Source organism: Phycodurus eques, chromosome 11, assembly GCF_024500275.1.
Source record: "Phycodurus eques isolate BA_2022a chromosome 11, UOR_Pequ_1.1, whole genome shotgun sequence".
Taxonomy (NCBI): Eukaryota; Metazoa; Chordata; class Actinopteri; order Syngnathiformes; family Syngnathidae; genus Phycodurus; species Phycodurus eques.
The window spans coordinates 18,018,686-18,045,834 of NC_084535.1; the positions used below are offsets into that span (position 1 = coordinate 18,018,686).

Here is a 27,149-nt window from a genome sequence, read left to right on the forward strand (position 1 = left end):
TAGGTGGAATTCTTTCCCATTCTTGCTTGATGTACAGCTTCGGCTGTTCAACAGTCCGGGGTCTCCGTTGTCGTAATTTACGCCTCATAATGCGCCACACATTTTCAATGTGAGATAGGTCTGGACTGCAGGCAGGCCAGTCTAGTACCCGCACTCTTTTACTACGAAACCACGCTGTTGTAACACGTGGAGAATGTGGTTTGGAATTGTCTTGCTGAAATAAGCCGAGTGCGTCCATGAAAAAGACGTTGCTTGGATGGCAGCATATGTTTCTCCAAAACCTGTATGTACCGGAATGGTTATTTTCCTCTTTGGCTCGGAGGACACGACGTCCATCCATCCATCCATCCATCCATTTTCTGAGCCGCTTCTCTTCACTAGGGTCGCGGGCGTGCTGGAGCCTATCCCAGCTATCTTCGGGTAGGAGGCGGGGTACACCCTGAACTGTTTGCCAGCCAATGGCTGGGCACATACAAACAAACAACCATTCACACTCACATTCACACCTACGGACAATTTAGAGTTGTCAATTAACCTACCACGCATGTTTTTGGGATGTGGGAGGAAACCGAAGTGCACCGGAGAAAACCCACGCAGGCATGGGGAGAACATGCAAACTCCACACAGGCGGGGCCGGGGATTGAACCCCGGTCCTCAGAACTGTGAGGCAGACGCTCTAAACAGTCGTCCACCGTGCCGCCACAGGATGTCCACAATTTCCAAAAACAATTTGAAATGTGGACTCGTTGAACCACAGAACACTTTTCCACTTTTCATCAGTCCATCTTAGATGAGCTCGAGCCCAGAAAAGCCGGCGGGGTTTCTGGGTGTTGTTGATAAATGGCTTTTGCTTTGCATAGTAGAGTTTCAAGTTGCACTTACGGATGTAGCGCCGAACTGTATTTACTGACATTGGTTTTCTGAAGTGTTCCTGAGCCCGTGTGGTGATATCCTTTACACATTGATGTCCGTTTTTGACGCGGTGCCGCCTGAGGGATCGAAGGTCACGGGCATTTAATGTTGGTTTTGGGCCTTGCCGCTCACACGCAGTGGTTTCTCCAGATTCTCTGAACCTTTTGATGATATTATGGACCGTAGATGATGAAATCCCTAAATTCCTTGCAATTGTATGTTGAGGAACATTGGCCATAAACTGTTCGACTATTTTCTCACGCAGTTGTTCACAAAGCGGTAAACCTCGCCCCATCTTTGCTTGTAAATGAGTGAGCAAAGATGGGAAGCTCCTTTTATACCCAATCATGGGACCCAACTCCTCAACTTTCTCAGTCTTTTTTGCCACCTGTCCCAGTTTTTCTGGAACGTGTTGCAGCCATAAAATTCTAAGTTAATGATTATTTGCTAAAAAACAATCACGTTTATCAGTTTGAACATTAAATATCTTGTCTTTGTAGTGTATTCAATTAAATGTAGGTTAAATAAAATTTGCAAATCACTGTATTCTGTTTTTATTTATTTACGTCCCAACTTCTTTGGAATTGAGGTTGTGCATGGGAGGAAGCCGGAACACCAGGAGAAAACCCACACTGGCACGAGGAGAACATGCAAACACCACACGTACGGGTGATTTGAGCGCAGGATCCCTCCAATGTGGGGCAGACACCTTCACCACTAGACGAACTGTGTCAGACATGCATTTGCAAAATCACACTTTCATTTTGAAAACTGCCTGAGCGGCTACAGTCCTTAAAAGTCGTAGATGTCTCGTTTTTACACAAAGGCTTCGGTTAAGTAATCATATGAAAATTCTTCTCTCTGAAATTCGTCTTTCTGCCATCAGTGAAGTAGTAGTAGTCGCCAACTTGCAGCCATGACATAAAATGCAGATTGAGAGAGCGGAGCACCATTTGATATTCAGTTTTTCTTTAATTAATTTATCCATCAAAGGATTTACAAAGCTTGCAAATGAAATGCATTTTTTTCTTTTTACAAAAACAATAATACCATTTAAGAATACAGTTGCACATCGTCAATATATCGGCCCTCCGGTGTGATTTCATGTGCGGAGCAGCTTCTGGAAAGTCGGCAAAGAGGCAATATTTCATATTGTAATAGTTCTCGCTAGTTTGGATAAACCCATGCAAAATTCATCCTTTGCCGTTATACCGTTATTTATTGTTCAAAATTTGGCACCATCCTCAAGAGGCCAGTGAAGACACCCCAAGACTAGCCTCAGGATTTCATAAATAAAGAATAATGATCCTGAAATGATTCTCCTGAAGAGTCGTTTCATCATTCCTCCGAGTTTGATCAGTAATACAATGACTCTTCAAGTACCAAGAGGAAAGTACTTCACATTTCACAGATTTCTGTTGTGTATTTTAAAAATACTCACAAATTATGACGGACTGCATGATTTGTAAATAATGAACCACTGTAGGTATCATACAAGCTTACTAGCACACTACACGTCATGTAGCAGTCAGTGCTGTGCAACAAATATTCAATAATACTACTGATAACAATATTAATAAACAATCATCAACAATTCATCATAAAAATTTGTAAATGCTATTTAAATACCATGTAAAGTATACTGTGTGCTTTTTCTTCCAAATCAACCAACCAACCAACCAACCAACCAACCAAAGAAAAAAGAAGTGTGCATGAGCGCAGTGTGACAATAACACTGCTCTCACAAGGGTTGGCACTGAAACATACTGTACACTGGAAAAAGACAGACAGCTGCTTGTAAACAGAGGCGGTCGTCAGTACGGGAGCAGAATAACATGCAGGCCTCAGTTTTGTCTTTAATGTCAAAGGCCTGGGCATTCACTCTGAAACGGAAAAAGAAAGAGTCAGGAAATATGCCCAGAAAACACTTGACACGCTGCAATGTGGGGAAAGTGTTCCGATCGGGAGCTGCAGGACGTGAGGAAGGACTGATTGAAGCATCAATGGAAGCAAATGGCAAAAGGTAAAATGCATCAAGGCATGGCTAAGAAGGTTTATTAACTCATTTGGACTTAAAAGGGTTGCACGGTGATCAGCGCCTACAAGTTTTGTCGCTTGAACAAACACATTAGCTTGCTTTGCTTCTCACCAAAAGACTTCACCCCGCACGCAATGAAGTAGATGGGCTGTTCGGGGCTTTCATCTAACAGTTCATTAGTGAAATGAGCCAGGTGTCATGTTTTAGTGGTGCTTTCAGTGCATGCTGCAGCAAATACTTTAAAGCTCACACACTGAAAGGCACTGATGTTTCAAGGCGATGCAGAGATGGAAGGTGAAAAGATGTTTACTGGGCACACGTCTGTTTCCTGAGGCAAGTTCGGATCTAGCACGATAAAAGAAAAGGAAATCAAAAAACACCTCTCACCTCATGAAGCACTGAGCAAGGCTGTTCTCTAATAACAAAGCAATAACAAACCTATAGAACTAGACTGCCCCCTGTAGAAGCCCTCAGCCACCAGGACAGACCCGACCAACACAAGGCTCCACCCGGCTAAACTCGAGTGGACTCCCGTGGCAAGTCGCTTCAGGTGTGGTGAAGACAAAGAAGGCAGGCGACGCCACGCCTGCAGCTTGCGCCGCTTGTCATGTGGCTCATCAGAGGATGGCGCAGAAGAACTTCTTCTCCCGGAACGGGTTCTCGGAGGCCGGCACTGGAACGATGAGAGGGTCGTCGCGTATGTGGGCGTCGCAGTAAGCCATCAGGTCTGCGGCGGCTTTGGACACCTGTTGACACCACACGTGAAGATGATCAAGAACACTGAAAAAAAGGTAAACGAATGCAGCATTCATCTGACGTGCATGTTTACATTAGTGCATTTGAAAATCGGGTTTTCTAGTTCAACCTGTTCTGTTCCCTTTGACCAATGGCACCTGGCCAAAAGAGGCAACCGGGCACTTCCCACAAAAACAAAAAACACAAATGAAATCATAACATGAAAACATTTTGAAAGTTTTAGATGAGAAGGATGAATATGAATTTCGTTTTTCTTTGTTATCTAATTTGTGATGTGGATCTAAACCAGCATGGATTAAGACAAGTATGATAGTTTTATATAATAATGATAATATTCTGTATGTAGTGGTTAGTACATCCCCCTCAAAGTTCTGGGTTTGAATCCCGACTCAAGTAGCAAGGAAGGAAAATGGAGAAAATGCAAGTATAGGATGGAAGAAAGGAAAAATGAAGAATAAAATTAGAAGTGAAAAAGAAGGAATAGTAGAGATGGTCAAAATAGTCTTTGGTCTTTATAATAAATTATATTTTTGCTTTGTGTTAATGAAAATTTCTGACTACTAAACTAAACAGGAAACGTACTTTTGATTGGGCTCAAATAAAAATCGAAGTTTGAACTAAATCATAAAAAACATTTGAGGCAAAAAAAATATATTGTTTTTTTTCAAGCTGTGACGAATTAGAGTATAAATTTGTCCATTGGTTAAATTGCAATTGAGATGTACAAGTAATAGGTTAACTAATACTGGGGGAAAAGTCCTAATTATTTACGTTTATTAACAGTCACCTCCTTTGTTAATAGTTCTATTATTGACTGTGTTGATTGTGCTAACGGAAATAAGTACATAGCTGTATAATATAGTTTTTTTCTTAATTGTATGAATAATTTTGGCGATGGGCGCCCCCCCCTTTTTTTTTTTTTTTGGCTTGAGCACCTTCCCCAAAAATCAATCAATCAAACTTTATTTGTAAGCGGTTTTCATGCAACAAAGAATGTATTTTTCAATTCAATCTACATTCTACAACATCTTACCTTATTAATCCATCCATCCATTTTCCATACCACTTATCCTCACTTGGGTCGCTGGCGTGCTGGAGCCTATCCCAGCTAACTGCGGGCAGGAGGCGGGGTACACCCTGATTTGGTTGCCAGCCAATCGCAGGGCACATAGAAAAAAACAACCAGTCGCACTCACATAAAGACCTATGGACAATTTAGAGTCTTAACCTACTGTGCATGTTTTGGGGATGTGGGAGGAAACCGGAGTACACGGAGAAAACCCTCGCAGGCACGGGGAGAACATGCAAACTCCACACAGGTGAGGCCGGATTTGAACCCGGGTCCTCAGAACTGTGAGGCGGATGTGCTAACTAATCGGCCACTGAGCCACCTTAACTTATTTAGCAAACAGAAAACTAAATCTGAATGAAATAAATAAAATAATATAATATAATAAAGCTTGACACAGTATTAAGTTCCACACAACAACCACCATAATGGACACTGAAAGTGTGAATCCAAAAACCTTTATCTTTTTAAAACATGCAGAATTTTTGATACGGCATTGGGTTTTATTAAATTGTGCTATTGTACCAAATATGGTGTCCTGTGACCACAAGTTCTTTGGAATTTCATTCGGATCACAACCCACGTCTGGCCCCGTGGTTCCTAATGTGGGAAAGTGACTAAACATTAGAAAACTGTAGCGTGCAGAGAGTGGATGCACATGCAAGGCTTCCACTCAGAATCTGAGTGGCATGTTATGGAGGGGGTCAGCAAATGGAGGAAAGGAGCAGCTGCATCAGCGGGATGACGAAGGCTCGGAGGACACAAGCATCTGATGTCCTGTCTGATGGGCTCAATGTAACTCATGAAAACCACACGAGCACTCTGCAGTGCACTCTTCAATACAGATTAATATTTGGTGACTATTGTTTACCATCACACAACATGGTGGCATTTCGAAATGGTTGAGAACATATAACACATACTGGCATCCATCTAGCTATCTATACACACACACACACACACACACACATATACATATATATATATATATATATATATATATATATACAGTGGGTACAGAAAGCTTTCAGACCCCTTAGATTTTTCACTCTTTGTTCTATGGTAGCCATTTGTTAAAATAATTTAAGTTCGTTTTTTTCCTTATTAATGTACGCACAGCAACCCATATTGACAGAAACAAAATTTAATTGTTGAAATTTCTGCTGATTTATTAAAAAAGAAAAACTGAAATATCACAGCATTCAGACCCTTTGCTGTCACACTCATATTTAACTCCGGTGCTGTCCATTTCTTCTGATCATCCTCGAGATGGTTCTCCACCTTCATTGGAGTCCAGCTGAGTTTGATTATACTGATTGGACTTAATTAGGAAAGCCACACACCTGTCTATAAGACCTTACAGCTCACAGTGCATCTCAGAGCAAATGAGAATCATGAAGTCAAAGGAACTGCCTGAAGAGCTCAGAGACAGAATTGTGGCAAGGCACAGATCTGGCCAAGGTTACAAAAAAATCTTTGGTGCACTTAAGGTTCCTAAGAGCACAGTGGCCTCCATAATCCTGAAATGAAAGACGTTTGGGACAATCAGAACCCTTCCTAGAGCTGACCGTCCGGCCAAACTGAGCAATCGGGGGGGGGGAGAAGAGCCTTGGTGAGAGAGCTAAAGAAGAACCCAAAGATCACTGTGGCTGAGCTCCAGAGATGCAGTCGGGAGAAGGGAGAAAGTTCCAGAAAGTCAAACATTACTGCAGCCCTCCACCAGTCCGGGCTTTATGGCAGACTGGCCCGACGGAAGCCTCTCCTCAGTGCAAAAACACATGAAAGCCCACATGGAGTTTGCTAAAAAAAACACCTGAAGGACTCCAAGATGGTGACAAATAAGATTCTCTGGTCTGATGAGACCAAGATAGAACGTTGTGGCCTTAATTCTAAGCGGTATGTGTGGAGTACAGGGAGACTGGTTGCAATCGTAGAAAAGACTGAATGTGGCCAAGTACAGGGATGTCCTAGACGAAGAGTGCTCAGAACCTCAGACTGTGCCGAAGGTTCACCTTCAAAAAAGACAATGACCCTAAGCACGCAGCTAAAATACCGAAGGAGTGGCTTCAGAACAACTCCGTGACTATTTTTGAATGGCCCAGCCAGAGCCCTGACTTAAACCCGATTGAGCATCTCTGGAAAGACCTGAAAATGGCTGCCCACCAACGTTCACCATCCAACCGGACAGAACTGGAGAGGATCTGAGAGGAGGAATGGCAGATGATCCCCAAATCCAGGTGTGACAAACTTCTTGCATCATTCCCAAAAAGACTCATGGCTGTATTAGCTCAAAAGGGTGCTTCTCCGAAATACTGTGTGATCGTTCAGTTTCAGTTTTCAGACTATGTCTCCTGAAGGCACGTGAAAACTGCCTCTTTGTGTCCGATACCCCATCTAGGAATGAATAATACATAATATAGAATAACACACTAAAAGAAGCCACATGGAATCCATTCTCCTGCAACAAACTCCATTCTTGTTGATTCATCTTTGTTATTATTTATGCACCACCTCTCCTGTGACTTTTGCACTAACTCAGAGCAAGATGAGAAGTCGATATGTCATTGCAACACACCCTCAGCTCCCTATTGCAGACAACAGGTGACATTTTCTTTGCTGGGCGTCATAAGTCACAACTTTCCAAAACAATTTGCACAAACTGCGAGCCTGACTTTCTTTTTTTGTATTTCCTGAGATACAGCAGAGAAGAAGATCGATCTAGCTATTAAATGTCAACCAATCAGAGTGTTTACAACGTTGCTGCAAGTGGCAGTTTTAGGGACAATAGGGTGGCTTGTGTAAAACTCCATTATGATACGTTATGGACTTAAAAGCAACAATATTTCACCTTTAAAATAATAACTTCATCAGTCTGGCAGTAAACTGGCTAGCTACTTTAGTGTGCTATAATACTGGTGGACCAGCCTGGCCAAATCTCATGTCATGTTGGTACTAATGTCCATTGGCCTGTGTGGAGTTTGTATATTCTTGCAGTAATTCCGTTGGTTGTCTCCGGGTACTCCGGCTTTCCTATCTTCCAAAAACATGCATGTTCGGTTCAGTGAAGCCCATAGGTGGGAATTGGAGAATGAATGGTTGTTTTTTTGATACGTGCCCTGTGATTGCTGTAAAATTTGCCCCTTGGTGCAATAACAGTCGGAAAACACAGCCCTTGTTGACCTAATTTAGTTATCATGGCAGTAACGCAACTGTATAAAGAGGGAATATTAACGAATACTTCCATTCCGACGCAAATAAAGTGCATAATTACTCTGATAGTCAAAATGAATTATAGTGCAAATTAAGGTACATTTTCTGCTGAGAAAGAGAAATGTGTGTGTGTGCGTGTGTGTCTAGGGTCCAGACTGGCTGGTAATTACACTGCAGCCCCACGATGCAGCGAGAGTCCTTCTAATTAACACAGTTCACGTTCCTTTGGCTGATTGAGCGATTAATGAGAAGGTCCCTCAACGAGGCGCCCGCTCTTGTCACTGATACACACTCCGGCTCGTCACGTCCCTTAATTAAATCTAAAGAAACCAGCAGACATCGCCAATAATGCTTCCTCGTCTCTTTATTCTGTTTTCATTCATGGATGCTCTCCACTTCACAAGCTATTAGATGACAAAAATACAAACTGGAGATGTAAAGGAACTGAAAACAGCCCGTCGTCAGTTATTGTGTCATTTTGTTTCCACTGGAAACCTTAGGGAATAGCACACTTGTTACTCTATCTGCAGTTGTATTCTACTGTACTGTATTGTATATGCTTTCTTCTACTGATGCATCAATTGTTTTGTCTAATACAGTGGTTCACGAGCTTTTTACACCTAATACCACCTAAAAAAATACTTGGCACTCCAAGTACCGCCATCACGACCAACATTAAATATGTAATATTATTGTAAGGTTTACACGTGATTAAGTCAAAGAAATGGACACTCGAACAGATAGACGATTGGATCAATGGGTGGATGGACGGTTTGATGGAAGTTGTCATGGATAAATGGATGTCTGCTTGGATAGATGCAGGGATTAAAGGGTGGGTGTGTGGATGAATGGACAGGTGGATACTTTATGAAATTTCATGAGGTTCAAATGTACTGTGTGAGCCTTGCACTACTACCGACAACTGCCACAGAATTAAAAACTACAAATGCCTAGCCATGGGTGACAACAGTGTATTCCACCACACTTCTTCTGCATTCTCTCTTTTCTTCTTCAAATTAGGGAACTGGCATCAAACGTATCAGTCGTAACGAAAAAAAAAAAATGAAATAAATAAATAAATAAATACAAATTGGAGGCGACTCAATCGATAGAATTAAAAAAAAACAAAAGTGGAACTTTGGACTACTTTTTTTTTTAACATCAAACATCTCAACAGGAGACCAATGAACGATAGTTAAAAGTGCATCTTTTAACATCTACCTACAGTGAACCTCAAAACGGAATAAACACGGCAACATGATTTTCACATATGATGTCTTATAATGCGCTGAATAAGAAAGGATACCTGGGATAAATAAAGTGTGTTTTTTGGTGCAGGGAGGATTTTCCTCCTCGCAAGTAGCTTTATTAGCGCTGAGTGTGGCTGAAGGATGACAAGTGGCGATGAAGGCACTTGGCAGGCTTCCAGCCTCGTCTGCCGTGCTGATGCGTGCAAACTCTCCTCTACTGTGGGGAAATCTTTCTCAGAACACGCGGCGGGAATAATGAACGACTTTCTGAGGGGCTAAATGACGCAAACTTTAAAAGTCTCTCTATCACACTCCAGAAAGTTAAAAACAATACAGCAGAGGAAAAACAATCTCATGGAAATTGTATTGTACGCATTTGAAAGCGAGTTATCTCCTGGACTCAAAAGTCAATACTTGGCCTAGTCTTAAAATAGACGGTGTACCGTTTATGCATTTTTATTTTTTTATTTTTTTTTAAACAGTTCTTAGGTATCTTAAACATTTCTGAAATGACATGTTTTCCGTTAAATACCCCAGGAATCAAGAACTTTAATAGAGCTTTCACAAGATGAGTCCATCTGAGAGGGCTGCTATGGATATTACCAGCGAGCCACTGCTCACTCCGCCCCACAAACTGCTGTCCCAATGCTGAGTACAGATTTCGTTACCATGACGACTAGGGGCTGGCGTTAGTGAGAGGTGAGGGCTTCATGTTGAGCTCCGAGTCTAAAACAAGGGGTGCGAACTGCGAAGCATACATAAGCCCCTACAAAAATGGTAGTTGTATTTTCACTGATAGATGCAACACTTCATCACAAAGTCATGAATCCGCTATATGCGCAACCTACTTCCTAATTTGGCAAAACTGGTCTCAGTACTTCCTCCCTGCTCAGATGAATGGCAAAGGGGACAGTGACAAAGTAAATGGAGGAAGTTTAATCACTACATTGCCTTCTTTTAACAAGGAATGTCACCACAGAGCCACCAAAGATTACATTTTCAATGTTTAAGGCTTCATATTATATCATATTTATATAAATAAATGACATGCATGTATTTAACTTTTGTCCGAAGATACCAGCCATGAAGTGAACCAACATTTTCACAAATTCTGCTTCAAACCATCATGTAATCAAACTGTAGTCATCCTCATTTCTGTAGCATACACAGGAAGTCAGCTAACCTGTTTTGCAGGTTTGGTCATATGACGTTGCGGATATAGCGGATTCTTCTTCTTTTCCTTTTGGCTTGTTCTGGCAGGGGTCACCACAATGCGTCATCCTTTTCCATGTAAACCTAAATCTCCTGCATCCTTCTCTCTAATACCAACTGCCCTCATGTCTTCCCTCACGACATCCATCAACCTTCTCTTTGGTCTTCCTCTAGCTCTCTTGCCTGGCAAGCTCCATCCTCATCACCCTTCTACCAATATACTCACTCTCTCTCCTCTGGACGTGTCCAAAACATCGAAGTCTGCTCTCTATATTTGTGTCTCAAAAAAATCAAACCTTGGCTCTCCCATTGACGAGCTCATTCCTAATCCCCTCCAATTTGGTCATTCCTAGAGAGAATCTCAACATCTTAATTTCTGCCACCTCCGGCTCTGCTCCCTGTTCTCTCTTCAGTGTAACTGTTTCGGATCCGTAGATCATGGCTGGCCTCACCACTGTCTTATAAACTTTGCCCTTCATCCTAGCAGAGACTCGTCTGTCACATAAAACACCTGACACCGTCCTCCACCCGTTCCAACTAGCTTCGACCTGTTTATTCATTTCCTTACCATACTCACCATTGCGCTGGACGGTTGACCCCAAGTATTTCAAGCCCTCCACCCTCGCTATCTCTTCTCCCTGTAGCCTCACTCTTCCCGCACCACCCCTCTCATTCATGCACATATATTCTGTATTACTTCGGCTAATCTTCATTCCTCTCCTTCCCAGTGCATGCCTCCATCTTTCTAACAGTTCTTCCACCTGCTCCCTGCTTTCACTCCAGATCACAATGTCATCTGCGAACATCATGGTCCACAGAGGTTCCAGTCTAACCTCATCTGTCAGCCTATCCATCACCAATGCAAACAGGAAGGGGCTCCGGTCTGATCTCTGATGCAGTCCCACCTCTACCTTAAACTCCTCTCTCACACCTACAGCACACCTCACCACTGTTCTCCTACTTTCCTGTACTATTCCAACATACTTCTTTGCCACTCCAGACTTCCGCATGCAGTACCAAAGTTCCTCTCTGGGTACTCTGTCATAGGCTTTCTCTAGATCCACAAAGACACAACGTAGCTCCTTCTGACCTTCTCTGTACTTCTCCGTCAACACCCTCAAGGCAAATAATGCATCTGTGGTACTCTTTCTAGGCATGAAACCATATCGTTGCTCGTAAATACTCACTTCTGTCCTGAGTCTAGCCTCCACTACTCTTTCCCATAACGTCACTGGGTACGAGCCACCCACCCAACTTTATTCCTCTATAGTTCCCACTGCTCTGCACAACACCCTTGTTCTTAAAAATGGGCACCAGTACACTGTTCCTCCATTCCTGAGGCATTTTTTCACCCGTTAGAATTCTGTTGAACAAGCTGGTCAAAAGCTCCACAGTCACCTCTCCTAGATGATTCCATACCGCCACAGCAATGTCATCAGGACCAACTGCCTTTCCACTTTTCATCCTCTTTAGTGCCTTTCTAACTTCCCCCTTCATAATCATTGCCACTTCCTGGTCCACCACACTTGCATCTTCCACTCTTCCTTCTCGCTCATTTTCCTCATTCATAAACTTCTCAAAGTATTTTTTCCAGTCAACACGTTTTTATCTATATCCTTAACCACCCTAACCTGCAGCACATCCTTCCCGTCTCTATCTCTCTGTCTGGCCAACCTGTATAGATCCCTTTCACCTTCTTTAGTGTCCAACCTGGCATACATCATCATATGCCTCTTGTTTGGCCTTTGCCACTTCTACCTTCGCCCTACGTCACATCTCAAAGTATTCATTTAGCTCGTTCAGGTGCAACACTGGCGGTTATTATGTAAATCCGCTAAACGCATAACGACATGTGATCAAACCCAGAAAACAGGTTAGCGGACTTCCTGTGTGTGCTGCGCTAACAAGCATAACTACACGTTGATGACGTGATGGGTTGAAGCCAAACTTGCTGAAAAGAACATCTTTATGGCTGGTGTCTTAGGACAAAAGTTAAATACATCTCTATCCTTTATCTATACAAATATGATATGATACACATAAACATTACCAAAGCCTAAAAATCTTTGGTGGCTCTGTGGTGACATCTTATGTGAAACAAAAGATACTGTAGATGTTTAAACTTTGCATGGGTGCTTCTTCCTGGTCTACTGCTATAGGGCTTCCACCATTTACCCCTGCCGGAAGGAAGTGCTGTCACCTGTTTCACCGTTGTTTTTGTTTCATTTAGAAATAATTCAACATGTGCTACCCAACACGGAAAATTATTTTGACATTTTCGATCGGCTAACTATACAAAGCTGTGATAAAATAGGGTAAGAAAGGTTGGCGAGATTAGGCAAAGCTTGGCAATCAACAATCAAGACCAACCAACAGTGTAGCTACATTCATACATACTCTAGTTTACTTTTCAGTGTCATAAAGTGACCTGTACCTTTATCCTATCCATACAGGCCTCCATCTTGAGCTGCTCCACAGCTTTCCTGGCTTGAGAGATGCTGGCTGTGCTGTTGTTGGCGATGCCGTCTTTCATGGTGCTCCCTGTCACACCCCAAAACAGAGGTTAGTGTGTTGAGTTTTGCACTGATGCGACAGACGTGTGTGTGTGTGAAAGAGAGTGTGTGTGTGTGTGTGTGTGTGTGCACTACAAACTAACAAATTAGCACTTAACAACAATTTTATGTTTGAGCCACTAGCAGAGAGCAAATGGCGGGTTTTTGTGAAAAAGTGAGACCAAGATAAGGAATGTAACCAAGACTGACTAAGACCATGAATGGGAATTTGGCTTTGTTCAGAATTAACCCATCACATTTAAACTCAAGTTAAAGACCCTATCAAATGAATTCAGAGATTTTGTCCTAAATACATTATACGTTTGAAGAAAATTGCTGAAAACATGCAAATACTGGGAACTATGTCGTACTCAATTCTGGCGATATAGCATTAGACTGTTTTCCACCATTTCAGTTTTCCGGATTTATTTGGGTGTGGCTAAAACGGCATAAGTCTCCTCCCCCGCCCCCCTCACTATATAAGAATGTAATCGCCTTCACTTAGTGTACATCACTTGTTATCGAGCGCATTTGAGATGTGCAATTAGCTGGCTACCTATATCTACACCCCCAAAATGAATCTTCCCTCCGGACAGTCCACTGACATTGGCTGCTTAGCGTGTCTCGTTGTTGGCCTGAAGTGTGCGCACAGTCACAGAGAGAAGGCAGAAGAGGGGGGGGGGGGGGATGAATAAAAACCAATGTGATAGCCAGCGGGTTGACAGGGGCTTGGCCACTTTAGAGCGCCCCGTTGTCGCAGCGAGGAAAAGCATCATGACAACCCATATTCCAGCCACAGGAGGCTTTAAGCAGATATATTTTTGCAGCTCAAACTGGCATTTGATTGGCAGTTGTCAGTTGAGCAAGTAATGGTTTCAGTGCATTCAGCATTTGAGAGTGCATAGAATAGCTTGATTGTTCACTGTTTTGAAGCCTAATTTTCTATACAGTGTACTTTGCAATTGCTTTTTTTTTTGTAATCATTCCAATTTGGCACTGTTCTCTAAGACATTTATTTCATAAAAAAGGGTCAACACATACACCTGCCAACATTTAAAGTGCCTCTGATTAATTAATTAAAGTTCAAATGTTCTAGTAGGCTTTTCCTGACACTTTTGTAGTCACATCTTACAGGACAAGCCGTATTATCCATTTTTTTTGTACACTCTCCTTTTCTAGCTTTGAAAGATCCCTGTGATGCTGTGGAAGCTCTCTGTGGACCATGGCTTGTGCTGCAAGATGTGACTACAAAACAGGGAAAAGCATACTACAATGCAACAGCTGTACTTCTTTTTTTTTGGGGGGGGGGGGGGGGGGGTAATCAGAAGCACTGTAAATAGTGGCAGGTGTGTGCAGACTACAATTTACTGTAACGTGAATTTATTTGTATGTGATTGGTTATTTCTAAACACGGCCACATCTCCACTTTCAAAGTAATTGATCTTAGCCTCATTTTTTTTTTAAATCACAATAACTGGCATTGGAACAGCGCAGGCTTGTATAACTTTTAGATCCGCTGTACGTGGACAGCTATTGTAGCTCTGTTTGAGAAGGTGTACGAAGATTGCATTGTCTCGCTCCTCTTCTAGGGCCCAGGATTGACCCCCCCTCCCATGACGTGAGCAGCACCATCCACAGGAAATGGACACCTGATCACAAATGTATTTTATAATCATGGGTGCGATGCTCCTGAATCCGTTGGCGTTTTTAGATTGTTGGTTATTATTATTGCACCCGTCGAGTCAAAATGCTGCTGAGTGTATTTTTATTTTGTATTTTTAATAAATGTTATATACCGCCCTTTCAAGGCTCTGAAGTCAATGTATTGCTCTCCGTTTTAGGGCCTTTCCCCATTGAGGCTTCCCTTCGTTTCTTCCACCCCCTCCCTCCTCCCACTTATGACAACCGTGTCGTTTAATTCCAATTCCAAATAGAACACGAGCGGCGGCATTTCAATAGACTTGATCGGCAGGCCTGTGGAGAGAGAAGATAGCGAGAGAGAAACGGAACTGTTGTCTAAATATTAGTGATGTGGAGGCTTACCTGATTGTGCTTTTTCCAAATTGGACAATTCCGGGTCGACTCCACCCAACACGCAGGCACACACACAAAGAGGCTCTGTCAAATGTCAGAAGCTGGGAGCCTCGCCGCGGCGATGTGGCCTCGGCAGATTCGCTCCGTGAGTCGTGCGAGGAAGGAGGAAGGAGATGAGGAGGACCGCCGCGGCTGGGGCTAGGAGAGATGCTGGCAAAAAGCGGGGGACACCTCCGTGTGACGACGCCGTGTGGAGCAGGAGCTGCGGATTGCGCCTTCTCCCACCGTGTACGCTGACCCTGAACGCACCAGCGATGGCTCCTCGATGCAGCAGAATACATGAAAACCTGCTGCAGGCTTCCCCAAGTGTTTTTATTTTTTATTGTTTTCTCTGCTTTACTTCAGTTTTGACATCAGAGCCCCGCCCTCCTCCTCCTCCTCCTCATAGCAACAACCGGAAATGTACGTGCAGCTTTAATGTCAGTCACATCCATGGCAAGTGAAGCCTCCTGAAGCACTGAGGCTTTCCTAACGATTGTGCCGAAAAAGATTCAACGCTTTTCAAGGCTTCAGTGACGGTGACGGCGACATCTGGTGGACAACTGAAGCCATAGCAACCGCTAAAGATTACGACTGAAGCACTGCCACTGTTTCCCCACATGACAGCAATAAAAGTTCAGAAACGGCTGTATGGTCATTCAAGTTTTTTGTTCATTCATACCGAATAATGATTATATCGTCATTACAATAAAATATACAGAAGCTCTCCCCCAGACTCTGAAACACATTCCAGATTAAAACAAAAAAAGAATAAATGAAACGCTAAGAGCCAATGACACGCACTCAAAGACTATGAGCCAATGAAAAGCTACGAAACATTTTTTGAAGGAATGAAGCGCGAAGCGAAACAGCTTCGAACGTCATCGGTCACGTGACGCCGGTGTTTCGCTCCAAGAAAGAGTGACACGAGCTCCGAAACCTCGTTGTCATTTGCCCGTCACAAGATCCATGCACACAAGCCTCTTTCATTTCACTGCTGGGAAGTAACCAAGTACGCAACTACAAATCGGAACCATTTGCATAAAATTGTTAAATGCACGATCAAATTAACTGTAGAATATTTGTATTATCACGCATAGTGTTTTTTAAAATAAAATGTTTTTTTTCAATCACTTTAATGAGTGCTAGCATAAACTCCATCTGGCAATTGCTAATTGCTAATTCTATGCTTAAAGGGGAATGAACCCTGTGCAAATGTGGTGGAAACACAGACAGTTCTCAGGACTGTTTTAAGCTACCGCTTAGCACTGTCCCATAGAAAATACACACATTTATGGCTTGGACAGTGTCAAGACTCCCACTATGACCACCATTTTCTTTCTCTCTTTTCTTGAGTGAACACACACTGGTAAATCTAAAATCCATTCTAGTAGACGCAGGTCAAATTTGACCAGGAAGAGCCTCAGTGTACGCAAACTTTGTAGCACCCGGATAAAAGAATTGAATTTGATAGGATGGCTTGTAATTATAATGTCCAAGAAAATGGAAAAATTGATGCAGAAGGCAGGCAGTTCATTATATAATACAAAGTTGTTCTAAAGCGTTTCGGCTAGTCCAATCAGACCCTGGAATTATTTGTGACAAAGTCACTGGCATGTTTTGTTTGACTCAGGTTTTTACATAGGATGCCCTTCATGAAGCAACCCGCCGATTTTGTATCCATGCTTGGGAACGACCGTTGCTGGATATTGGGGCACTGCCCGGGAATCTAATCTGTGCCTTCTGCATGTACCATTACACTACAACTAATACAACATTGTCCGTTCTAGGCTGTTAAAAAAATGTTGATCCTGCTTTGCCTGCAACTTAAGACTGCGTTTTAAATTTTGGCCCCTTAAGTCACAGGCCTCAAACCCATGGGCGGGGGGCCCCCATCCTTTTTATGTGGCCCGCGAAAGTAAATCATGTGGGTCGACTCCACGTCTCTTGGTACAATACCCAAACTGCAGATTGAGATATTGTAACAATTTCTTTATCCATCCCCTTTTAAAATGAACTGAAAAATCTATTACCAAACATTTATTATTATTATTAAACATTTTTACTGACTCGTGAGTTCAAAACTAGTTATACATTTGTTGTTGTTATATAAATATTAGGCGATCATATATTTAGATGAGTTCACAGCAGGGATGTTTGATCACACTTTTTTTCTCCCCACAACAATACGAGTACAAGTATCCACTCGAGTACTCCCCAATGTCAAATGACAGGTGTGTAGTGCCAACTACTGGTGAGGACTTACTCGATGTCAGATGTTTTTTTTGCCCTGAGTATTGGTGGCTGGTATTGGCAGCCTTTGCGAGGATCCTGTACCTTCAAATAAGGCCAGTATTGGCCCGAAGCTGATGCCTGGTATCGTTACTCGCCCATCCCCAGCTCAGTTATAACGGCCCTCCGAGGGAAACCATAACTACGATGTGGCCCGCGAGGAGTTTGGCACCCCAAGACGCACCAAGAAAGTGACACAAAGACAAGGCAGTGTAATAGTTCATCAAATTTTTTATACATATGTTTATATATTTAGAATATGCTCATTTAATGTGTTCACACACACACACATATACAAAGAAAACATGACCTGTCAAACTTAGTCCGAACTGCAGTCAGGCCTGTGAGATCAATTAGATCCCACACCATTCAACAAACTTCATTTATGCATAGCTCAAGTTTATCGAGGGAAAAAAAGTAATATCACATCATCCTTCGTTCTGTCACCCTCTTAGAAATCACGAGAAAAAGAAAAAAAAAAAAGATTCTTTTAAAATGTCTCATTGTGGAAATGAATGGAAACGTAAGGAGAAAGTAAACAAAGGGTGCTCCTGTGCAGTGGTGACGCTGCATGTAAGAGGCAGAAACACAAAGAATACCATCGCAAGGAGAAAAGTCTCAAACAAATATTCCCTTTCTTGTAAACAAGAGTGAAACGCAAGACATCGCCGCAGCAGGCTTGAAAGGCAAAACCCACAATAACAAAAATGAGGACCTATTGCATGTAATCTGATATTGCTCTCTGCAGATGACACTTGGGGAAACAAATCAAAGACGACTAGTTTGACATGAAGTAAAACAGTGGTTGGGCGAGCTGAAAGTAACGTGACTGCTTTTTCAATTGAAATGGACAAAGTAAAAGTGCCGCAAAATAGTGAGGGCAAGTAAAAGAATAGCTGCATGAAAGGAGGGAGCCAGTTGGTCGCCTGTTTGAGAGCAGACGGGAGGCTCGGGAGGGAGACGATACACTTCAACACTGGGTGAAGTTTAAAAAAAAAAAAAAAAAAAAAATACAACGGCTCAGATTCTGGAGACTCTGAAGTCAATGCTGTTGGTTAACTGTGTCGTAAGAGGGTGCATGAAGTGTGTTGGCCTGCAGATGATTTCCAAAAAACAAAAGCGACATCAACATTCCACACCGGCTAAAAGGTGAGTTCAACGAGCGCGTCACCTCAGTGCAGTCAAGCGTCATTGCAGCATGCAGTAGTAACACGTCAGCCCGTCCTTTCTCAGGGGCCCCGCTGCACAAAAGACGAAGCCCGGAGGGGGACGTTTGGCTTTTTAGCCAAGCTAGCAGCTTAAACAGGGAAAAATAAATGTCAGGCAAGGAAAACAAAAGAGAAAAAATAAAGTGTCTATTGCAGCCACGACCAAACATTCCTCTATGTACTATATGTATATATTTATATATGTATAATATGGCTGGGGACGGCTTGAGGTAAAAGTCAAGCAGGGTATTGAGGCTGTCATTTGTTTCTCTCCATGGGAGGAGGAGGGAGGAAGAGCAGCTTCTCTTGCCAAGTGAGGATACACCTGCAAGGTAGTAACCGTCTCTCACACGCTCACATGTGCACACACACACACACACACACAAACACATATACACCCACTCAGCCTGCGGCGTAGCTGCTCAAGAAAGAGTAGAACATGGGCAGCTTCATGCGCTGCTGGTCCCGCCGACACCAGGCCATCACGGTGCCCTCGCTGTTGGCTGTGTACAGGTGGTGGCCGTCACACGAGTACGTCAGGCTGAGGCAAACAGACACACGACGCTTGTCACAAAAAATCTACAAGAATATTCCTGTCAAGGGCAAGGCTGCATAACACAATACCTGATGATGGGTTTGCACGACTTGGGAAAGGTGATCTCTCTCACTGGTTTCAAGTCCCACGTGCTCCAAAGTCTGAAAAAGACATGAGGAATGTGACGACACTTACCAAGAAATCACATTCCGGAAGGCTGCTTGCATCTTGAACTGTTCGTAAGTTGTTATTTTGCCATTTTTCTATTTGCACAATTAGGCACATTATTATTATTTGCATTATAAGTTTGCATTAAGCAAGAGGACTTTCATCAGACAAAGCTACTGTATTTTCATGACCATAAGGCGCACCGTATTAGTCTCAGTTACGGGGTCAATTTCTGTTTTTAACACATACATAAGGCAAGGCAAGTATTATTGAGCGCAGGCATGGTAAAACATACGCTAGCTTAAAACATACGGTAGCATGCATGCACGCTAAAACATTGTTTTTAAAAAGGCAGCGGGAGCAAAACTGAGATCTGTTGTACTTTATTGAAGTATTTAACAATGTTATTTTTTGATCAACCCTCATCCACAAATCCATCAAAGTCCTCATCTTCTGTAGGCGAAATGAACAGCTGGGCAAGTTCGCCATCAAATATGCCGGGTTCCCTCTCGTCATTGTCAGAGTCAGTCTTGTTGCCGTGCGGCTCCTCAGAAATAATGCCGGCTTTTACGAAAGCTCAAACAACAGTGCAAGCAGACACGTTAGCCCAAGCATCCACAATCCATTCATAAATAGTGGCGTAACTCGCCGGGCGCTGCCTCCCAGTCTTAGTAAAACTGTGTTCGCCATCTGTCATCCATCGCTCCCACGCCGGTCGCAACTTCACTTTGAACACCCCGTTTACACCGATGTCCAGCGGTTGGAATTCCTTCGTCAAGCCTCCCGGAATGATAGAAAGCTCCGATTTATTGCACTCAATCGAATGGTGACTGTAGAGACGCTTCTCCCGGCTGTTCTTTGCTCATTAATCCATTCAGTCTCTTCGTAGGTGCCATTTTCGGGGATCCTTAGCCAAAGCGATGCAGATACCGGAACTATATACCTACTTTGGGCGTGCCTTTAGCGTTCTCTGTCATGCCCACCCTTCCCCCTTTACGTCCTCATGCTGTCCTCAGTCACGTCCGCTTTTCCTCTACATAAGCAGCGTGTCGGCAGGAAATGCTCCCAGTCAGTCAAGCGGAGGTGCTCATCACTCAGCAACATTTATAGATTTTGGAACTCGGTGCACGCATAAGGCGCGCCGCATTATAAGGCGCCCCGTCCATTTGGGAGAAAATTTAAGACTTCTAAGTGCGCCTTATGATCGTGAAAATACGGTATGTGTATATGTGACCCTCCAGCACGAAACTGATTGAATGGCCATGTTTTGAGCTCAGTCAGCCCCAAGTGTGCACGTTTTTAAATCCAGGTTAAAAACCCCCCATGCTTTTTTTTTTCCCCCATGCTTTTTAGAGCATTTCCACTTTTAAATATTTCTTGCACTGTAAGCTGTTTTAACTGTATTTCTATTTTTTTCCCTCTTTGTATTAAATGTTTATAAGCTGTTTTTTTTTCTTTGTTTTTAAATGCTTTTAATCATGTAAAGCACATTGAGATACCTTGTGTATGAAATGTGCTATATAAATAAATTAGCTTTGCTTTGAGCTATATACATTTTCTGAAAAGGCATTAAAAATGCTTTCCAATGATGTATAGATTGCAGTAATCGGGTAACGTGGTGACGATATGTCCGTTTGATTATCAGAATCGGTGTTTCAGCGTTAGCCTAGCACCAATGTTTTGTTTATCCAGGGACTGTATTACGGCCTCTTGTTGGTTCATATGTGTAATGACGTACATTTGAATGAAATCCGTGGCTGCAGAGAACCTCAATCTTTTTGCTGATACCAGACATGATGTGGTTTCCCCTGTTTTGCACGCGGCAGTTAGTGTCATTGACTTCTCTTCATTGTCGGACTTTCCTCGTGAAGATTTCAATGTACCCTCTTAATAAAAAAAAAAGAATCAAAAGGAACCTCACCTGACAACGCCATTTTCCAGCCCGCCAGCAATGACGTTGACCGATACGCCCTCCGGCTGATTGGAGAACGCTACGGAGCAAATGATCTCTCTGCAGTGCACGTGACCGATGAGGTCTCCGTTAACGGTCCACAGGCGCAGGTCGCTACCTCCCACCACTGAACACACAAGGAGCAGAAAAAAATGCCACGCTACAACAACAAATAAGAACAAATGAGCCTACATAACCTTGAAATGTCGGGATTGTTGTAAACTGAATATGTGATGGGGAAACATTGATGAAACGTATTAAAATGTATTCATTATGCTAACAATGGATTGTTTTCTTCTTAATTTTGCAACTAGTGGACCTAATATACCTTTGTACAATCGCTAGTATGCATAAAATTTTAAATGCGGGATATATTTGAGAAAACAAGAAGACACAGCACCATCTTGTGGGGTCGAGTGTTTCGAGTTACAGTTTATCGCCCAGAAGTGTTTTTCATACAACTAGTAACTGTAATTATGTGTGTACTACTGCTTTAGCATAGTTTAGGCACATTCTGACTGTACATGAAACAAGTCTAGTGGGTCCAAAATAACCCAACGTCTGACTGGCCATTTTGTGTACACTCACTCATACAATTAAGTCACAGCAAAAATTGGCCATCTCACCTGAGTCACAAACTGTTGCGATGTCACCTGTGGTCTCACTGGCAGAAACTGCCGTCACAGGGCTTTTGTGGCCAGTGAGGCTTTGCACATAACAGAGCCTGGAACAGAACACAAAACATGATATTATTTAGCAAGCACATACAATGCCGTAAAAAAAGTATTGGCCCCTTTCTCAAATTCTTATATTTTTGCCTAGTTTCCACACTTTCTTTAAGACCATCAAACAAATGTAAATATACAAATAGAAGCCAACTGACCTTAAAATGCTGTTTTTAAATGGTGATTTCATTTTATTAAGGAAAAAAACTATTCAGTTACCTGGCCCTGTATTAAAAAGTAATTACCGGAATTTCTCCTGTATGATGCACACCCATGTATAATACACACCCACAAAGTTGACCTTAAAATTCTGGAAAACCCTTCTAACCTCTGTATAATGCATTTTTACAAGGCATAATTTTGCTTCTACCCATATGATCAAAACAAAGTATTATCTGTATTTTGTTAGTTTTTTCAAATAATTATTCTGGAGTTAAGCACTTTATTTGAACACGTAATACTTTCTTTTTATTTACTTGCTCTTATTTTGAAATTCACAGCCCTGCTTTTATTTAAACGCCCTACTTAAATGTAAACGAGAAAACACACAGTGTGCTCCTATGTTTGATTACCCAGGCAGAATTTGTAAGATGGGTACAATTCTTTAAAGAAAACATGAAGGACCAGGAATGGAATTCAAATTAAACTGTCAAGCATTTCAGAAAAGCATTAGCATTAAACAAAACATAACCATAAAGAAATTAATGATTGTTGTTGTTCAGTCATCAGTCCTATTTAAAAAAACAACAACAATATTTCACAAATTCTGCCAGGGTATGTAAACTTATGAGGACAACCCTACATATATGCAGTCATACATAACCCTGTCATATTGGAATCAAAGTGTAGGCTACAGCTTTATCATAATCTCTAGATGGCGGCATACATTTATAAAATGTAAAAGTTTCCCCCCCCCCATTTTCCCCTATACCTATGTATAATGCGCACTATTGACTTTTATAATTTTTTTGTGGGAAAAAATGTGCATTACACGAGAAATTACGGTATCCCCATTGTTAAATCATGAATTAATTGTGGCTAATCACAATTTTTGGTTCATTTTCACTGATCAAACCCAAGCCTGACTACCTCAGGAGCTGTTCAATCAAGAAATCACTTAAACAGAATCTGTCCCGACAAAATCAAGTCAGACAAAAGATCTAAAGAAGCTGCAACAAAATGACACGATCCAAAGAAATTTCAGAACAGTCGAGAAATAAAGAAATTGACATCCATCTGTCTGGAAAGGGTTACAAAAGCCATTTCTAAATCTTTAGGATTTCAGCAAACCATAGGGAGAGCCATTATCCTCACATAGAGAAAACATGGAACGGTGAACCTTACTAGGAGTGGCCGGCCTCCAAAGATTAACCCAAGAGATCAGCCGTGACTCATCCAGGCAGCCACAAAGACTTCCAAAGAATTGCAGGCCTCCCTTGTCTCAGCTAAGGTCAGTTCATGACACAACAATAAGGAAGAGACTAGGCAAAAATGGCATCCATGGCAGAGTTCCAAGGCAAAAACCACTGCTGACCAAAAAGAATATAACGGCTCATCTTAAATTTGCAAAAAAACATCTAAATAATTCCCAAGACTTTTGGAAGAATATTATATGGACTGACAAGATGAAAGTTGAGCTTTTTGGAAGGTGTGTCTCGTTACATCTGGCGTAAATGTAGCACAGCCTTTCAGAAAAAGAACATCAGACCACCAATAAAACACGGTGGTGGTATTGTGATAGTCTTGGGCTGCTTTGGTCCTTCAGGACCCGGACAACTTTCTGTGATTGATGGAACCATGACTTCTGCTCTTTAACAGAAAATCTTGCAGGAGAATGTTCAGCTATCAGTTTGCGACACACACTTTTCAGTTTGCGACATACAAACACACTTGGGTTCTGCAGCAGGATAACGATCCAAAACACACAAACAAATCAACTTCTGAATGGCCTACGCAAACAAAATGAAGGTTTTGGAGCGGCCTAGTCAAAGTCCAGACTTGAATCCGATTGAAATGCAGTGGTATGACCTAAAAAGGCCGTTCATGCTCGAGAAACCTAAATTTTTGCTGAATTCAAACAATTCTGCAACAAAGACTGGGCCAAAATATCTCCACAGAGATGTGAAGGACTCATCCATCCATCCATTTTCTTCACTAGGGTCGCGGGCGTGCTGGAGCCTAGCCCATCTACCGGTGGGCGAGAGGCGGGGTACACCTTGTACTGGTCGCCAGCCAATTGCAGGGCATGAAGGACTCATGCCAGTTAAAGAAAACGCTTGATTTCAGTTGTTGCTGCTGAGGATGGCCCAACCAGTTTGAGGGTTAGGGAGCCATTACTTTTTCACACAGGGCCGGGTAACTTTGAATAGTTTTTCCTTAACAAATGAAATCACCATTTAAAAACAGCATTTTAAGTTCATTTGGGTTATATTTGTCTGATATTGACATTTGTTTGATGGTCTTAAACATTAAAGTGGGGGAACTATGCAAAAACTTGAGAAGAAGGTCAAAACTTCTTCACGGCACTCTACAAGCAAAGAGACGACCTTAGGCCTCGGTTGGCACCACGCTGACCTGTTGAGGTCCCACAGGATGCAGGTACCATCAGTACTGATGCTGATGAGGATGCTGTAAGGTTTGCACACAAACAGGCCAGTGACTTCCCCCGTGTGTCCGTATAGGTGGACCTGAGACTCTACCTCCATCTCTGACTGCTAAGCACAAGAGACACTGGAGACATTCAAATCGCTCACATTGGGAATATTTTATCTCGGTAGTGTGACATCTTTTTCTTTGTTTGGAGCAGCGGTGGACAAACTTACTGTACGGCCTCAAGGGCTATGTTACATTTTTAAAACAGACAGATTGGTCAGGTTGTTTAAGAAACTATAGGACTCTCAGCAATGTTAATGCTCTGCGGGCCAAGTTAAAGAATGGCGCGGCCTGCATGGGTCCCCTGGACCATACTTTTCCCACTGATGGTGAGAGAGGGGGAGAAAAGTATTCCTGTTTGAACCCGTTAATTCCACTTCTGGTCTCACTGGAAGTATGCTTTAAGGGCAACTGTGATGTGACTAATGAGGCTAAGAGTATGAGTGCTGCACAGATCTGGAAAGAAGAGGAAGATGAGGGGGAGGGGGGCCTGCGATGTTGAATGAGGAGGCGGAGGGCTAGAGGGTGACGTTGCCATAGATACCAACCGTGGCGCTAATGAAGCGGTTGCTGTAGGCGGTGATGACTCCACACTTGCTTCCCATAAATAGCTGGCAGCCATCAGGCACCCAGGCACAGCTGCTCACCTGGAGGAGACGCACAGCCCGTGAGATGGAAGAAACGTGGCAGATGATTGGACCCTGGCCAAGGTGCAAAGTTAGCTTATGGTCACCTGATGCAGTGGGGAGCACTGAATAAAGTTGATAGGCGGTTCGCTCTGTTTGCTCTTCAGCCTCAGTATGTTATCTGCGTAGCCCCAACTCAAGATGGCTGACCACTGGATGTCTGTGCTGTGCATGCTGCGAACACCTGCGCGGTACACACAAGGCGTTGAATCGGTCAGATGTTGGAATAAACCATCCTGCACGACGGGTGTGCGTCTGCCTACCCTGCTCCTTGCTGTAAATCATCAGGAGGCAGAACTTGCGTGACAGTCCGCAGATAGCCCGCGTAGGCAGAGCCAGCAGCGATCCAAATCTCTCGCCATGAGGCTGGCTGAAGCACACGACCGGATCAGGAGCGCTGGGAGACCCCACGTACTCGCCCCACTTCAGACCTTTGATCCATGGCAGTGGGCTCTGCGGGAGTCAAAGAGGGCGTATAGTTAAAACATCCATCGATCTATATATATGTTTTCTATGTTCTACCACTTATCCTGTTCAGGGTTGCAGAAAGCTGGAGCCTGACCCAGCTGACTTCTGGCTGAAGGAAGCGACACCCTGCACTGGTCGCTGGGAAATCTCAGGTCACACAGACAGACAACCTTTCACACTCACGTTCACACCATCACTGAATGGGAACTGAACCCATCTGCCTGCATGGAAGTTATGCGAGTGAACCGCGAAACCATCAGTGCCTCCAATTGCCGACCATTCATCCATTTTCTACCTCTTATCGCACGGGTGGGCAAACTTCATTCGTAGATGAGGTGAAAAAAAAAAGGTAAACTATCCATTTTCTGTACCACTTGTCCTCACAAGGTTTGCGGGTGTGGTGGAGCCTATTCCAGCTGACTCTGGGCAAGAGGCGGGGTACACCCTGAACTGGTCTCCAGCCAATTGCAGGGCACATATAGACAAACAATCATTCACACTCACATTCACAGCTATGGGCAATTTAGAGTCTTCAATCAACCTACCATGCATGTTTTTGGAATGTGGGAGGAAACCAGAGTACCCGGAGAAAACCCACGCAGCCACGGGGAGAACATGCAAACTCCACACTAGTGAGGCCGGATTTGAACACCGATGTACTAACCAGTCGTCCACTGTGCCGCCCAGGTGAAATATTTTTGGGGGAAAATGTGTATGCGAAATAGTGTAATAAAAAAAACTGTCATACTGTTTTGTCTTAAATAAAATATTTTATTAGTTAAATTAATTGTAATAATTAACCAACTTTTAAATATATTTCAACTTCTCAACAGTAAATATTCTCTGATTTCTGTAGGCCTATATGAAAGCAGAGTAATCATCTTTGTGTTTAATCAAACTAAGAAACATCTGATTTTATTTTGTAAAACAATGATCAACATTTTCGCTTTCTGACATTACAGACCAAACCAGCAACTGAATCATAATCAATTTATGTTTGTACATTTTCTGTACTGTCAATTTCGAATAATGTCCTCTTTGTCCGCGTTGATATTTTTTTCTCCAGTGTATTTAAATTAACGCAATTTAGGGAAAAACATATTGCAACAAATATTACAGGACTCGAAAATGTAATTGCTTACTGGGTCAGATCAAAGATCGAAGCGGGACATATACGGCCTGTGGGCCATACTCGTGCCAGATTTATCCTTTTACAGTTGTGCTTTAGAGCCTTCAATGAAAACTACCATTCATGTTTTGGAATGTGGGAGGAAAAATTATTTCCTGGGGAAAACCCAGGTAAGCACCGTGAGTACATGCAAATTCCACACAGAAATGCCTCAACAGTGATCTAAACCCAGAACCTTGACTGTGAGGTAGACATGCGGCTAC

The 27,149-nt window shown here is 42.8% G+C and overlaps 2 protein-coding genes across 12 annotated transcripts in view; both read right to left on the reverse strand.

The window, feature by feature from the left end:
* Window positions 1-1,921: 1,921 nt before the first annotated feature.
* On the reverse strand, window positions 1,922-15,434 carry LOC133409667 (guanine nucleotide-binding protein G(I)/G(S)/G(O) subunit gamma-4). Its single transcript, XM_061690000.1, has 3 exons — window positions 15,043-15,434; window positions 12,882-12,988; window positions 1,922-3,696 (listed from the first exon to the last, which is right to left on the reverse strand). The coding sequence occupies exons 2-3, from the start codon at window positions 12,978-12,980 to the stop codon at window positions 3,568-3,570; spliced, it is 228 nt and encodes a 75-aa protein (XP_061545984.1). The 5' UTR covers window positions 12,981-12,988; window positions 15,043-15,434; the 3' UTR covers window positions 1,922-3,567.
* A 2,143-nt stretch (window positions 15,435-17,577) lies between these two features.
* Window positions 17,578-27,149, reverse strand: part of lyst (lysosomal trafficking regulator) — a 64,423-nt gene continuing 54,851 nt past the window's right edge. For 9 of the 11 annotated variants that reach the window (XM_061691092.1, XM_061691091.1, XM_061691089.1 and 6 more), the window contains 8 exons: window positions 25,553-25,742; window positions 25,337-25,473; window positions 25,152-25,250; window positions 24,526-24,665; window positions 21,853-21,950; window positions 21,197-21,353; window positions 19,197-19,268; window positions 17,578-19,113 (listed from right to left, as the gene is read on the reverse strand). In XM_061691092.1, coding sequence (XP_061547076.1) covers window positions 18,975-19,113; window positions 19,197-19,268; window positions 21,197-21,353; window positions 21,853-21,950; window positions 24,526-24,665; window positions 25,152-25,250; window positions 25,337-25,473; window positions 25,553-25,742 — 1,032 coding nt within the window. In that variant the 3' untranslated portion in view covers window positions 17,578-18,974. Of the gene's footprint in view, window positions 19,114-19,196; window positions 19,269-21,196; window positions 21,354-21,852; window positions 21,951-24,525; window positions 24,682-25,151; window positions 25,251-25,336; window positions 25,474-25,552; window positions 25,743-27,149 lie in introns of those variants that run through there. The other 2 variants (XM_061691088.1, XM_061691097.1) reach the window with 2 other exon arrangements.

Bases quoted from the DNA above. Each gene is read 5' to 3' on its own strand.
- LOC133409667 (XM_061690000.1), bottom strand. From the start codon at position 12,980: ATGAAAGACGGCATCGCCAACAACAGCACAGCCAGCATCTCTCAAGCC. The intron at 3,697-12,881 runs GTACAGGTCACT...TGGTGTCAACAG, and splicing joins CCTGTATGGATAGGATAAAG to GTGTCCAAAGCCGCCGCAGA.